This window comes from Grus americana, chromosome 4, assembly GCF_028858705.1.
Source record: "Grus americana isolate bGruAme1 chromosome 4, bGruAme1.mat, whole genome shotgun sequence".
Taxonomy (NCBI): Eukaryota; Metazoa; Chordata; class Aves; order Gruiformes; family Gruidae; genus Grus; species Grus americana.
Genome location: NC_072855.1, coordinates 76841047 through 76856433, shown reverse-complemented (window position 1 = coordinate 76856433; position 15387 = coordinate 76841047). Strand labels below are relative to the sequence as shown.

General features: G+C 39.1%; 1 protein-coding gene across 6 annotated transcripts in view; it reads right to left on the bottom strand.

Moving 5' to 3' along the window:
* TNIP3 (TNFAIP3 interacting protein 3) overlaps window positions 1-15387 on the bottom strand; it is an 82822-nt gene that overhangs the window by 22193 nt on the left and 45242 nt on the right. For 5 of the 6 annotated variants that reach the window (XM_054823817.1, XM_054823816.1, XM_054823818.1 and 2 more), the window contains 5 exons: window positions 14121-14249; window positions 9867-9983; window positions 6791-6916; window positions 4598-4756; window positions 1135-1195 (listed from right to left, as the gene is read on the bottom strand). In XM_054823817.1, the coding sequence (XP_054679792.1) occupies window positions 1135-1195; window positions 4598-4756; window positions 6791-6916; window positions 9867-9983; window positions 14121-14249 (592 nt within the window). The remainder of the gene's footprint in view (window positions 1-1134; window positions 1196-4597; window positions 4757-6790; window positions 6917-9866; window positions 9984-14120; window positions 14250-15387) is intronic. The other variant, XM_054823820.1, reaches the window with a different exon arrangement.

Sequence of the window (15387 nt, the reverse complement as noted above, 5' to 3'; positions counted from 1 at the left end):
CATCAGAACCCACCAAAGAGTAACCACGTAATTATGGGAAGCTCGTCCTCCATTTCGGTGAGCTACGTTCCCACCCTACCCTCTCCTCTGTGCAAATGTGGACGACAATAAATAACGAAATAGTTCCTCTGTAGCCATCTTCCCAATGTCACAAAACAGCTTTTTGGTGATGAGTCCCTGCCACCCCATATGGTACCCACTTGCACCGTGAAATGGCAGACACGTGAAACACTCCTGCAGTTGCACACCAGCAAACTTTGCTGGTCCCCTGCAGCACAGGATGCTGCATCATTCATCTCAGATGGTACCTCTGCAGAAGGGCCACAAGACATGAGAACAGAGCAAAACACAGAACTTTAGGTGGCATAATTCTCAAGCACTGTTGAGACAAAAGGGGTAGTTTAGGGGAGTTTCTGAAGCAGAAGATCCAGAGGGGCGGATTCCCACCCAGAACAACGTCCCTTCTTTCTTGTGCTCTCTGGCATCCATCTTTCAAGTGGTCTGAAACAAGTACTTCAAAACACCCAGGAACTTAGCATGATTTCAAATCCAGGTACAAATATTAAATACTCCTCCTGGTTTCCAAAACAGTTTACAGCGACACTGTGGCAACTAATTAACTTTGTCCATTTACATGGTTTTATTTTCAGACCTGGCACCTTGAATTATCAAAGCAGATCAAGAATAGCAATGGGCATTTTGCCTTTAAGGTGAAACAATATCCTAAAGCCTTTACTCTGTTACCAAGGGCTTCTAAAATCTGCCCCATCTTGGCCCCTGGGTTTGGCATATCATTAAATTCAGTCTTAGCTGGAGCAACAGAAGCTCTAAGGACAACTTTGAGGATGTCTTTTCTTTAGGACTATTACGAGGTGTTTAATGAGGCAAACGTGTGATTCTATAATGTGTAATAGATACATTTTATGAATTGCAACAAAGCTGAAAGCCGTAACATAGATGGTATTACATTAGAAACCTCACCTGTGTTGCACATACACCAACCTCAGCTCTCTGAGGCAAAGCTGTCATGTAAGCACTCAACAGATAAATAGGAAAGTTTACTCTACATCCCTCAAAGGCCCCCATTTAAAAAAAAGTACATTTAAAATATGCTCTGTACAGCTGTTTTCTTACCATTTGCCTTGTGCTGCACATCTGGCGGAAACTGGTCAGGAACATACCACTGATAGTCTGGCTGCACAGAACAATAAAACATTATTACAGCAATATGGACTTCATAGACACTTCAAACAAAAGAATAGTGACATGATAAAAATGTAATTGTGCTGTGAAGATTTTTATTAGTCATACAAAAGTAGTTTACAAAAAAAATCTTATATTTAGCTTTATATTTCCACTGAATGAGTCTTTCAGCTTGCTTCTTTTTTATGGCATGTGGTTTAGAAGCTGCATTCATTAGAAATATTGGTGTAAGCTTTTCTAGATCCCACAAGTCAAAACATTAACAGAAACAAATCAGATTTTAAAAGGCCTAAGGAATAAAGTGCACCAGAAGATACTGGCATCACATTCTCTGTACTAAAGAACCCTGGAGAAACCTGGTACACATGGACCTGACAGATGAAGCTGTTCTAGTTCGAATACATGTAACATCTGTAACATGCTTCAGAGTGACAGGCAGGAATAACCCATTTAATAAAGTTCTCTCCCCTCCTCCCTTCCCCACAGGCTAGCATTAGTGTTACTATAACATTAGCTGTTATCAAATAACTTCTTGAAAATACTGTGGGAAGGGAAAAATTCCCATCTTTCTTATAAGAGGAAGTATTGGGAAGGTTATGTCCATGCAAACATAGTTTTGTCCAGGGAAATCCTGGAAGAAAGAAATACTGCACTATAGCTCGTACCACACACCGTGGTAAATGAGTAGCAAATTATCACTACAGAAAACAATTTTGGGACCAGACATTTCAGTTGAAGCTGTATTAAGCTGTCTATCTGGTTTAAGTAGTACATGCAAGCTTGTCAAATTCCAGGTAATTACTGTTTCAAATTAGTTAAACTGGGAAAATAATTCTTGTTTTGCAGAAATTACTCCGACAAAATCCTGAGTAGTCCCAGGGAAACTCTTACAGATTTCAACTTGTAGAGAAGGAATTTCATAGACTTCTAAAGAGGTTTTGCTTAAATTAATACGGCAGGATGAAGCTGTAGATACAGAAAACAGATTTAACTTTTACATATGCCGCCATCCATAGTTACATAGTAGTAATCACTCTCACACTGTCAGGAAAAAAAGAGCTATCCTATTTTCACTTAAATTATACCATCCACAGGAATTATCAACTAATTCTGTGCTTGTGCACAAACAAAATAGGCTTTGATACAAAGCAAGACTCTCCTTTGCTTTAAGCACAGGTACTTTTTCCACCAATGGTTCAAAATACACTTATTTGCATTACTTTTTTGAGTTTCTGTTGGATTTTCCATTCTCTGATCTACTCTTTCATGCTAACTTACACTATGCAAACTTGAATGAATTTCAGAAACGAGGTGTATTTCATGTCAGACTAAACAAAATGTTTCTACTAACAATGTAAAAAGGAATAAAAAGGTGCAAGATGTAAGAAGAATGAAAAAGCAAAAGCACAGACTAAACACAGAGGATTACGTACGTTAACTCAGGACACTCATTAAATTCTAACACCTTTCTTCATTGCTAAACAAATTGCTTAGGGAGGTATCAAAAGCTCAGAGCAGCAACGCTGCACTCACACAGACAAAGAATTTCAAAGAAAACTCAGAATGAAACTAGGAGTTACAAAGCAACCAGTCAAACTGACCCTGGCACTCCGGCAGGAATGGCAAAGTTGTAAACCCAGTGATCCCTTGCAGAATTAGAAACCCAGATGATGAAAGTTCAGGGAGAAGAGCCAAAATAATCTGGGACAATGTCCAAATTGCAGTGAAAAACATTCCGCAATACTTCCAACTCTGATAAATAGGCAGATAAGCACACTCCTGAAGCATAGAATGACTTGTTTGACCACAGCTTTTCCACTGGATTTCTACAGTCTGAAAGCCTTATATACATTTTGCAAAAATTTGGCTATAATTTCCTAAATAATGAGCATCTTTCCATACGTGACAGCTTTATAGCCAGAAACAGATATTGTGTATTTAAAATTACATTCACCACGTTTAAATACATTCTCACTAGATTTGAACAAGCACAGCCCACTTAGATAACCCAAAGCACTTCAAAACTATCCTTCTTTGAAGCAGTACTTTCCTTGAAATAGATAACTCCCCCTCACATAACCTGTTCTAGTCCAAAGCTATTCTTCTTCATGCTGAGGAAGAATAGGACCCTGTCGTGCATCAGGAAAAAAGGCAAATTTCCCATTGTGTTAGCCACGCTCAGATATAAATTCCACTTCTGCTGATTTTTTTAATTTAATTTTGGTTTTTTGCAATACATAGGCTTGCTTGGGAAAATTGCATTCCTAAAGCATTCACAGCCAGAGCGTCTCACCCTCAGTAGAACCTTATTCCTCACGTAATCTCATTTCACAGCAGTGTACCAGAGAGAAGGTACTACTGGGTACAAGCGACAGCATCTGGGATTTTGCACTTGCAGTTTAATAGCAGCATTGTGAATCCTACCGGTAGCTTGTCTGCCTGCCTCAGAAGGCATACAGGGAACCTGGGATTGTGCAGTCTGGCTACAGCGGTATTGCCTGAAGGTAGGACAGTTATATTACCTATGAATACAGAAGCCATAAGTGAAGAAGGAAGAAAGTAATTTTCCAAAGATAGAGATAGAGACAGAGAAAGAAACACCCACTGTAAGAAAGACATATTAGTCAACAAGCTTTCTTAGACTGAATAGAGGAAAGAGACCAGAATAATGCTGACCACAGCTATATTCTCATTTTTGTCACTATCATTTATGTTGAAGGCCCAGAACTGGGCTCCAGAGAGCAGATCCACATTTATGAATTTGGGTAACTACATAGCTAGAAAGGGCCCTGAGTGTGTGTTGAAGTAAATTAATCTAACAAATCAGCAAGAGTCCAATCAAACAACCTTATTTTTTTAATTAAGGAATGACCACCAGTATCATTGAAAACAAATGTATAATAATCTCCTTTTTCTTCTTAGTAGTATTATAGATAAATAGTATTTGCCAAAGTAAATTTAAAATATATAAGAATATATGCTTAAAGTATAACTCATCAGCCGTATATTTAAATTGCTGCAATTTTTCCTCTGTGCACAGATTTCTGTTGGTTATGCTTTGATTTACACATGGCAGCACTCTGTGCAATTTGGTACCAAAGACTCTGGAACAGCAAGGAAGAAAAGAACACAAGTATCCAGAGAAAAATCAGCATTTTGGGGCAGATAGTAAGGGAAGAGAGACCATACAGAGATTACCAAGGCTGTTCCAGACCTAGGGCTAATTCTAAAACCAGTAAAAAAATCTTGATCTGGAACCAACAATAAACTAGGAAACAACAGATTTAGTTACTGGTGAGGATAGCACTGTGATAGCACCACATTATTCTCCTGTGGTCACCATGCTGTGAGAAAGTCAGTGCCCTTGTGAAATGGGAGATGGTGGGAACCTTACTGAATGCTGTTGCTGCTCGTGTGCCCTGCGAGATGCTGGATGTACTCGAGGATCTTGATAGTGAAGAACCAACCCACAATTCCCATAATTAACACATGGTGAGAGGAAGAGGGGAGGTGGGTAGCTGGGCTTCTCAGGCTGCACTGGGAGGTCTTTTGTCTGTCAAAAAATAAGAAAAGCAAGAAGAAATGCATTAGCAGTGCCAACAGAATATTCACGTACAAATTCATCAGTAAAAAGCAACAGGGAAGAAACCCTCCTCTCTCAGCATGGGTCACAATGCTGCTCATTCAGCCCCTTCAAACTGTTCATGATTTAAAAAATTATTTAAGAAAGCTAATTTCTGCCACACCAGAGTCTTGACCCTTTTTATGCAAGAAAATACCAGTTTCAAGATATGGCAAGCAGATTTCTGTGTGTTTTCTATATTCAAGAAACCATTTCATTACACACAGTAGCTTTCAATTGTTTGAAGCAGAACTACATGAACAGGCACCTGCATAACAAGAAAAATAAATAATTTTGGTAAAGAACCAAAGTCAATGGCCTCGAGATTAGGGTTTGCCTTTTCTTAGGCTCTCTGTGTCCCAGCAGAGTCAATGGGAATTTGCCTAAGGACAGAGCAAGGAGTGGTAAAAGATGATTAACACTCTATGATTCTGTGAGTCACAACTAAATAATTTGACTTAAGAAAAAACTAATAAATATTCTATATGGTTCCTCTCACATTTAAAATCCTTCACAAGCTCTGTTTAATCAAATCTCAAGGCAGGAAAAGGTGAACAAGATGATCTCTAGTGTAAACTGTCGGTGCAATGCAGGGACAGTCAAGTACATACACCTTACACAGTATTTGTACAGCCCTTTGCGTGTGTTGTACATGTGCAGTGCTGTTGGCATTTCTCCTGGTCCACAGCGGCTGGGGAGGAGTGGGAAAGGCATTTTAACCCCATTTACAGTCCCCCTCTTCACTGTCACTGCAGTGAGAGGTTCTCACAGCATCCATTGACCGGTTACGGTTGTGCAAGAAATTTAGTCTTTTATAGTCTCTAGAGAATCCAAAATAGATAGACTACTCAAAGACACCTTCTTCCTATCTCCTACAAAAAAAATTCTGTACCTCATTGAACCACCCATGAGTGGGCTGGTGTGTGTGGGAAATACCTGAAAGTTATTGCATGCAATGCAAACAGATTTGTCCAAGGTATTTCTATATGTCTGGGATGCCCTGAGTGGCAAATCATGGCTTTCCCTCTGGCATTGCTAATTTTACACTTGCATGAAATGCTTCCAAGTACCCATAAAAGCACTGACAAGTCTGGGGCTGTACTGCAGCAGCACCCAGCATCGGCCAGGATGCCCGACCTGCTCTCCACTCCCGATGAAGCTGACAGGAACGAGGGGCACTTGACAGCACCTTGCCTCTGATACTATTGCAAGACTCTTCTGGTATCAACACGTGGCTTGGTTGCGAATAAGCCAATACTGAAGTTTCTGTTTCACAACAATGGTGAGGAGGACAATAAATCATCACAGAACATTCTGGTAATCAGTCATTCTTTTAAAACATTGCACAATTTTGTCAAGACAGGAAACCTCAAAATTTCATCATTTTTAAAGGGGATTGAGAAAGCTCAGAGTTTTGCATGCCATGATTTTACTATGGCTTCCTGAATGTCTGTGAACAGAATACTGACACTACTGTCAAGAGATAAAAAGGATGTTGCAACAAAAAATTATTGCAGTGGCTGCTCAGTTAATTTGGATGGAGACAATTTTTTTTTTCCTCAGTGATATTAACATTACTCTGTAATTCCACTGCAGAGGTCAGGATTCATTACAGAAGCTTTTATTTCAAAAGTTGGTTTGATGTTACAACTCTTACATGAAGTGCCAGTGAAACAATCAACAGTCTTCTGGATTTGTTTTTTGTTTCCCCCGCCTTCATTTTAAGATATATTTGAAGAGTTTTTGCAATAAATACTCCCTTCATCTACTTAATTTGGAAGTCATCTCTAATCATTTCTCATCATCTTACTGCATTACTTCAGAATGATTTCATCCCAGGTGGTGACCTCATAAAAATCCAATGTCAATTAATGGAAGCCAGAAAACCTTGGGTTGTGTGGAAAGTGAGAAAATAAAAATAATACACACATGTGCTGGCAATAGTAACTTTCTTTTGACTCATACCTGAGAGTTTAGTTTATTCAGTTGAGATTGTAATCTCTCATTAATTTTCTGCAATGCTTCTTTCTGCTCATTAAGTCTTTCTCTGTCAGATCTCTCCTTTCTGAAGTCTTCTTCATATATTTGTACCTGCAATCGTTAGTATTAAGTACGTGAATTTCGGCAGTCACAATGGAAAGTTTCATCCACTTTGTCATTTGGTTGCTTTTTAAACACTGGCCAAGCAGCAGGGTGCATTCCAAAAGGATCCTTCCCCTTTACAATCCTGCAACAAAAAGTTTCCCTCGTCTTTTTTATGACTAAAGTGACAAGCAATGGCTACTCTCCAATAGCACCCGTCAATCAAAACAGTCCGCAGCTTCAGTATTCATAGACCCTTGTAATTTAAAAAGCTGAGTGGCAGATATCAGTATGAAATATTATAAATAAGATAGTGAATACTAAAGGCATTGATCTTTTTAAGGGATAAACAGTAGTAGGACAAACATTTTACCAACATTTTTTCCAGTTTTCTCTTCAATTAGAGCACTTTTAACTCCTCTCTGTATCTCAGAAGCAAGCAGTTAGCATCCTGGTGGAGATGGGAGGTGCTGACACAGCACAAAAAGCTGACTTCTAGCACACAATCTGACAGAACATTATCACCTTATCCAGCCTAACATGAGCCACTATTGTCAAATGATGTCCTGCCCTTTTATAGCCTACTGAATACTGTTTTGCTTTATGCCTTTTCGTAGTTGTCTGCAGCTTTACCTTACCCACTGTGCTAGCTGTCTACCCAAGGTGTGGCCCAAAGGACTAATCCATGCAGAATAAGTGATAGTATTTAGACCGGTGGTCACATATTAATGACCAGAAGACTTGGACTAGTCAGGACTGTCAAGGAATTTAGACGTTGGCTGGAGCACTGTGGAAAAAACACTGTAGGTTATTGTGCCCCAGGTGTTAGAAACTGTATCTGGAAAAAATAATTGGCCCTTGTACCTTTTGTCTGCAACATAGGACTTCTAATTCATCCTCTTAAACCGCAGGCCAAAGAACCCTCCTGTCTCAGCGTAGAAGCAAAAGTGTATGTTATGTACACAATTCAAAATGGACATACAGAGGTTTGACCCTGTTCCTAGAAGATAAGCTGCCTTTCAAATACTGAAGGATGCAATGGCTTAGCTCTTTTTAAGTTGCCAGGAATCATAGCACTTCATCCCACTAAAAAAAAAATACCCGACCACCCCAAGCACAGGCAGCCAAGTGCACGGATTCAGAAGCAAAACACAAATCTATAAATTAATTGGTGTTAAGCTGACTAGCTTAATTCTTCAGCTAATGGGGAAGCATCCACCTGGTAAGCAGCTGGTGGCACTTCTACTGACAAATAATAGCAACAGCACACTGGGGTGGGAGCCACCACCAGAACTTTCTGAAGTCCTTTCATGTCCTCTTCGTTGGTCACTAAAGCCCGCTGACAGTCTATTTCCAAGGAACTTGCTTGCTGTGGCTCATGCCCTGCCCATTGTACAGATCCAGTCTTCCTTTTCCTGGCAGCAGCACTATGACTTCACAGGAGGACTAAAGAAATGTTAATGCCTCAGGGGAAGAAGAAAAGTGAACACAGGGCTCTATAAATTATTTTCACGACTTGTCTGTTGCAGCAAATTTTTGCAAGGTTTTTTTCAGACCCGATGGTGCCCCACTAGATATAACCCCCCTCCTGAGTAACACTGTGTGAAAGGAACAAAGGCTTTCTGTGTGGTCGCATGGAGATTCAGCTCCACAGCCCGTGCTTGGAGGAGGCGTGTGCGCCCCTGACCCTCCAAAGCTGTTGCTTGCGAAAACCTAGGTCTCTTGTATCCCTGCCCATTGACACACTTCTCTCCTCAATATTTCCTCATTTCTTCTCTCTCAATTCCCTCTCTGCTGTCCCACTTCCACTCCCCAGCTGTACAATCTGCTGAAGCTGCAAGGGAACCACTCTGTCAGTTTTGCCATACATTCTGTTGCCCCGAGAAAGAGGGGGACACCTCCCAAGGAATGAATGCCTTCATCTCTTCTATCGTGGCCAGGGATGAGCTGATGACAGCTAAGTTCTGGTGAGAGACTGTCACGTCACTGTTTGTCCCATGTGTCCCTCCTCCATACAGTTAGAGCCTTCTGCTCCATTTCGTGCAGAAGGAAGTCTGTACTCACTGTACTGATTTATACAACTAGAAAAAGACATTCATAAAATGGATACCCCATGAGAATTCTGAAAAAAATTGGTTTACTCTATTTTATTGTGTAAAATGAAATAACTCATTACTGTACAATCAAGTGCAGGATTTTATTCTCCAGCATGTGGCAAGCATTACATTAGAGAGCAAAATCTGGCTCTGCTGTCAAACGTGACAGAAACAAGTATTTTATTCCCATTGAATAAAAGTCCCATTCTGATCACATCCATTTGTGTGTCAATAATGTTAACCCTAACACTGTCCAGGATGACAGACCTAAAATATAAAATTATCTGAAAAGTATCATGTTTTAAACAGATTCTTTCATATGGAAAGAAAAAGAATGCACAAAGCACTTGAATTGCCCAGAACAAAGATTAAAAAATAAATACACTTCTCTATAGTGATTGGTATGCAGGTTACAGATGCAAATGTTTTGTCTCACACTTTGAAAAATTGCAATGCCAACACTCTAGTTTTCCAAGACTAGGATTCTTAGATAAACGACTAAACTATCATCTTCTAAGAAAAAAGGAGCAGAAGACACAATCAGTAACTCATGAAGTTTAGCATTCCCTCTGGATGAAACTCAGACCCTAGCAGAGAGTTGGCAGGACATTTCCAAGAGTCAGGAGAGCCGTTCTGCTGCTTCAAGTCCTACACGAATCCTTGCTCCAGTCCTTTGCAAGGGCTTGGTTTTACTTCTTGGACACTGCTGTGATGACAGCAACTTAGGAAACACCATTTGAATGGGTTATGGCTAAAGTGGTTCTTCCTTTCAAAAGCTGTACATAGCAAGCCTACCAGGCACAGTTCTTGGGAGAGAAAGCAAAATTATGCTGTATGAAAGGCTTACTTCCAACTGTTCTCACCTGCTGTCTGAGAACATCAAGTTGGGTTCTCATGTCCTCAAGGCTGTTCCTGTCACCGTTCTCTGAAGGAGTCCCAAGAACAGGTGAACGCTGTTTTTTCAACACATCCAGAAGGGCCTGCAATGTCAAACAGCAAAATTACTAAACAGAGATTCACTACATCCAAAAAAAAAAAAATTATTAGAACATTTCCTCTCTAAATAAACAGATTAGAGAGAGTCACAGACTTGAGAGGGTTTTCTCTTCCCTTGCAGTTGCTTCCATTATATACACTGGGTATAAACCCCATGAATAACATATATGCATGACTAGGTTCAAATTTTTAAAGTGCCCACACTACATCCATGAATTTGAGACAGTGTCATTTACGGGACTGTGTTTTTACTTATAACTATAACCAACATTTACCTATGGAAATCACAGCTGCAAATCTCATTCAAACATACCATGTCCCTGTGCAAGTCAGAATTTGGGAAAAGAAAGACAAGTGTCTAAACTCAGCTGAGGCCAAAAACAAGCAAACAAAAACCCCAAGAAAATAAAAGCAGTGTACAAAGATGGCCTAAAAATGTGACTACAGTGAAGTCTGAGCAAAACATTTTTGCACTAAATGTACAAATTTCTTCAACTGGAACGGAAGTAAACCCTCTGGTTGAGGGAAAGTTATGTAGTCTCTATAGTTTGACACTAGAGGGAGTTATGAATACACACACTACACTGATAATGCTTTTACTTTATTTTTCAGTTAAATTCTGCCATTTTTTTTGCAGATTTTATTTAGCAGTATTACAGAGCTCTCCCTTGGGCCGGGCTAATTTTTAAATTGCTCTTACCCCTCTCTATCAATAACCACACACTACACGCATATATTTCTTATTTACTCTAGTACAAATATTCACCATTCAGTACTTTTCAATGTCTCTCACAAGATAGCAGCTCAGCTAACTTCATTCATTTTAGAAAGCTCAATTCCCGCTAATGTTACATCTCAGAATTATGGAGAAAAAAAATAGAAAATCCAGAAAATTCAATCTTCAAAAGGTTAACAGTAGAGAAAAATACGGTGAGGATTTTTTTAAACTGCATTTGGAAGCAATACTGTGAGACTCTGTTTTATTTTAAATAAAATAAGAAACTGCAGCATGAATAAAGCTGAATTGGTTTAGGGTCATACTAAACCCAGATCAAAATCTTTGAGGAAAGATTGTAAGAGACATTCTGAGAAGCCCTAGGTATGGAGGGGGGGGAGTAAAATTTTGTAATGTTGCTATTAGATCAACAGCAAATTATTAAGAATTATGTCATTATAGGAGAATTGCATTCCCAAGTCTAAAATGGAGACTAAATGCTACTAAAGCTAATAGTCAAAGATATAAAACTGGAAGATTTTTCTTTCAAAATTCCCATCACTCCAAACTGACAAAAGGTGGGGTTGTTTTAGAGTCATTTATAGTAGAAATGAAGATATTACTGTTCTGCTGGTTTTAAAAAAACAACTGTGAATAAAATTATCATGAGACACTTGAAATTAAAAGTAAAGCTATTTTAAATATGTAACTAAGATTTATAATTTCAGATTAGCAAATTTGAGAAATGACAAAGAACTTCTAGGCACCTTCTATAATGGGTCCTGTATGCAATTTTTGGAGATTATTTGGCTATTCCTACTTCATTAAAAGTCAAAGTACAAAGAAAAAACCAACCAACCAAACCACTCCCCAAGGAAGCTGAAAAAAATTGTATAGGAAAATGCTTGAGGGACAGCTAGATGAATCATTTCAAGAAGAAAAATTAAAATGCCTTTAAGGACTGGAGAAAGGATTTCATCCCAGCAAAAGGTACCATTTTTGGTAGCCTGTAGATGAAAGTGCAGGGTAAGAGAGACAGTAACACTGAGCTGTATGTTGCAAAAGAGATTAAACTATAAATTGTATAACTTTTTTTCCCCTGCTATAAAAACGAGTACAAGAAGGAGAGCATTACACAGGAAAGCAAGACTAAAGACAGTATTTCCAACAAGGAGGATAATGTAGAGCACAGTGGCAGGATGGCTAACAGCAAAGAAGACATACCAATGAGAAGGAACTCACAGCTCACTGAGTTAAGCTGAGCTTAACTTAATGTGGTGTTAAATAACATTCATTCAGAAGTACTGAGAACCGAAACCTGAAATTGCATGTCAAGTAGCACAGAGGTTTTCTGAATTTTTCAACATCAAAAATGGAACTATATGACTGCAAAAGCAACTACCTTGGTTCCCAAAGCTCTGAAAAGGATAAGTTGTCCATGCACCTAGAAAGCTCTTAATCTAACTTCAAGAGTGTGCCAGGCTTGGGAGGAAATTTTGAAGACAATTGCCTTATAGACATGAGAAACAGAATGAAGTAAAGCACTCTTTCACCTAATGTCTTTCATAAAAAAGAGACTTTCTTAACAGGGGAAATAGATTAGAGCTTATTAGTCTATGTTTAAATAACAATTGAGATGGTGCTGCAGCAAAGTTATGAAATAAGTCAGAAATTTGGCTTGTACTTCAACTATATGTTGAATAAAGAAACAACCACAGGAAAGCCAACAACCTTAGGATATAGCATTGCAAACTGTTATGGCATTGCAACATCACTTCCATGCCGCAGACATCAAAGTAGGATCAGATAGGACTCTATACTTTGGGTACTCTGGATAACCGGATCAAAGTTGGATGAAGCCAAAAGTAAAAAAGTTAATGTACTTTGAAACAAGTAGTAACATATTCCATAAACTGAGAACTAATGAGATGAAAAACATATGCATATTAGCAGGCATAGTTATATTTTAAAAGACCAAAAGAACTGAGTCAGTTTAGCTAAACTATCTTCTAGTGAAAATACAATTGCTCTAGGGAAAGAGCAAGTGCCCCTGAGAGCAATCGTAATTTCACAGAGAGGACAGATCTGCTTCACACAAGAAGTGCAGCAGATCTGTTCAACACTGCTACCAGAAGAACAAATGAATATCATCTGGCCAGAATAAATACAGCCCAATTGCAACAGATGAAAGCATCTAATGAAAGAAGGGTTACAGTTCCAGAACAGCCTTCCAACAGAAGCACAGTAGAAGGAGCTCAAGTAATTTTAAGGAAAAAGTTATTTAGTTTCAGAGAATTTGTAAGAACTTCAAGTCACAGAACCTGCAATAGCAGGGGACTAGACTTAAAAGAGCACAGAGGGTCCCTTCCGGTCTTACACGCATTCGTGGCATGAGATTTGAAGACTGCAAATATACAGAAAATCAGTGAAGTATGCTACATGAAATTGATGTTGCATTTAAAAGTATGGTCTGTTTACCCATCTGTCTTAGTTCCTACCACATCATAAGAAAAGAGAGCAAAAGAAAACATTGAAATAAGTTGTTTTACAAACCAGATCTTGAATGAAAGTTGCACTCAGGCTTTGAGCAAGTCCTGTCAATGCATTTCAAAAGGAGTTAGAGCTCATACGTTCTGTCAGATTTTTTAATAGGGCAGCATTACTTTTTTGCCTTGACTGTTGCACATCACGGCCATTTAGCTTGTGTATCATTTCAAGTTACACAGCAATGGTTACTGCAGTGCATTTCCTCAGGAAGTGTTTGTGGTTCACCATGAAATACAAAATTGTTAGAAAACACCCACTGCTTTATGTGATCTTTTGATTAAACAAAGCTACATTTATTACTTTCCCTCAGTTAAAAAAATAAATCCCATTTAGCTATTTTATGGCAGTTTCCTCAATGAGACATATATCCACATACATACTTACATGTATGAATATATATGTATGTATATAAACAGTAAGATAGGAGCATTTTTCTCAATCACAGAATATATGTAAAACAACAGTTTTTAAATGGTCTGAATTTTTTTTAATCAGTGTTTCACTGGATGCATATGAAAGCATCTTTGTGCCACTTCCCTTTTGTTCTAAGGTGGGAGGATGTAGAAAGAGCTTAGATATGACACAGAAAGAGGTTTCACAGCAGAAGCCAAAGATTCTCTTAACTTTCCTCTTTACAGTGCAATCCTACTACCTACCAAGGACAGCATGCACAGGTATGAGCTAAAGTAAGTTCTTGCTTGTTTCTCAAGCTCCCTAATGGTGATCACAAGTTCGGTACCACAAACTGGTTGTTGACCCAGGATTGAAAAGATGGGCATCTTGTAGTGTCACTGCTTGGCAACAGAGACCCTAGAATTAAAGGAAGAGGTCCTGGTCAGTGGCACAGTCTTGTTCATACCTTATTGAGACGACTTATTTCACACTCATAGTGTTCTTTCTTTCTGATCATCGAGGCATTCTTCTGCTTCAAGAGCTTGTTCTCTTCCTTCATTTCATGGAGAGCTTCACTAAGGACCTTTGTTTCTTTCTGGGATGCAAAAATACAGAGAAATGCTGCTGAAATGCAGATGGAACCGTTTTTCAAGAACAATTTTCAGAGTATCATCTGCTGTCTGGCAGATGTGCTGCATTTTTGTTGTCCCAAACACAGCTGGGAAGGGAGGCAACAGGAAGGCGGATGGTTAGTAAAACTGAGATATGATAAAGTTTGTTGAAATTGTTTTGACCATTCACCATATGATGAGACAGAGACAACACACCAGACTAAATCCCTGCTCTCTACAGTCTGCAGTTGCACAAAGGCACGAGAAAGCTGGCAAGCCAAGCAGATCAGTACCATACAGATGATCATCCCAAACCTGCATTACTCTTACGTACTGATAGTGTAAGGCCAGGGCTAAACACTGGTGGGGTCCCAGCCATTCCTAGTGTCACACAACATTAAAGACAAAACCATATGTCAGTATCACATAGTCTGAGGGTTTTTTCCACTACACGAGAGACTGGGGCAGGTCTCAGTCTGCTCAAGAATTACCAAGCTACCAACCAAGGCTTAAAAATCCACTTTCCTTGACCCCATCACAGCTGTTGTTGACTTGAGCTTGACCCTTCCTAGTGCATGTGCCTATGCTGTTGCCACCCCAGCAAACTACAAGAAAGACATCCCTAACTTGCAACAGGATTTATACACTAGTCTTTCAAGATGTGTTATAGGAATTATTAGGACAGATTTGCCAAACTATAAGCGTGATTCTCTCCTCCTATCACTTTTAGTGCAGCTATTTACAATGAAAGAAGCTAAGATCCAAATCAGACCCTGAAGCAAGTGGCATTTTGTAAGCTTCTCTCGCAGGGTAATGCATTCCTCACTAGCCCGTTTTGCCAGACTGTCTTAGACCAAAGCTGTTCAGACATACAAAACAGAATGGCCTGTTCTACCAAAAAAAAAAAAAAAAAAAAAAAAAAAAAAAAAAAAAAAAAAAAAAAAAGCAAGTATTTCAAATATTCTTCTGCAGCTGCTTTGTGTGATTAAAAAAAATGAGATCCAACAATCACACGCAAAGGATACCATATGAATGCTTTTTTTTCTGTGCAACAGGCATCTCTCTGTGCAGCCAGCAATTAGGCGTTTACTGTTCAGGCCTATGAGAAATGCATCACCATGT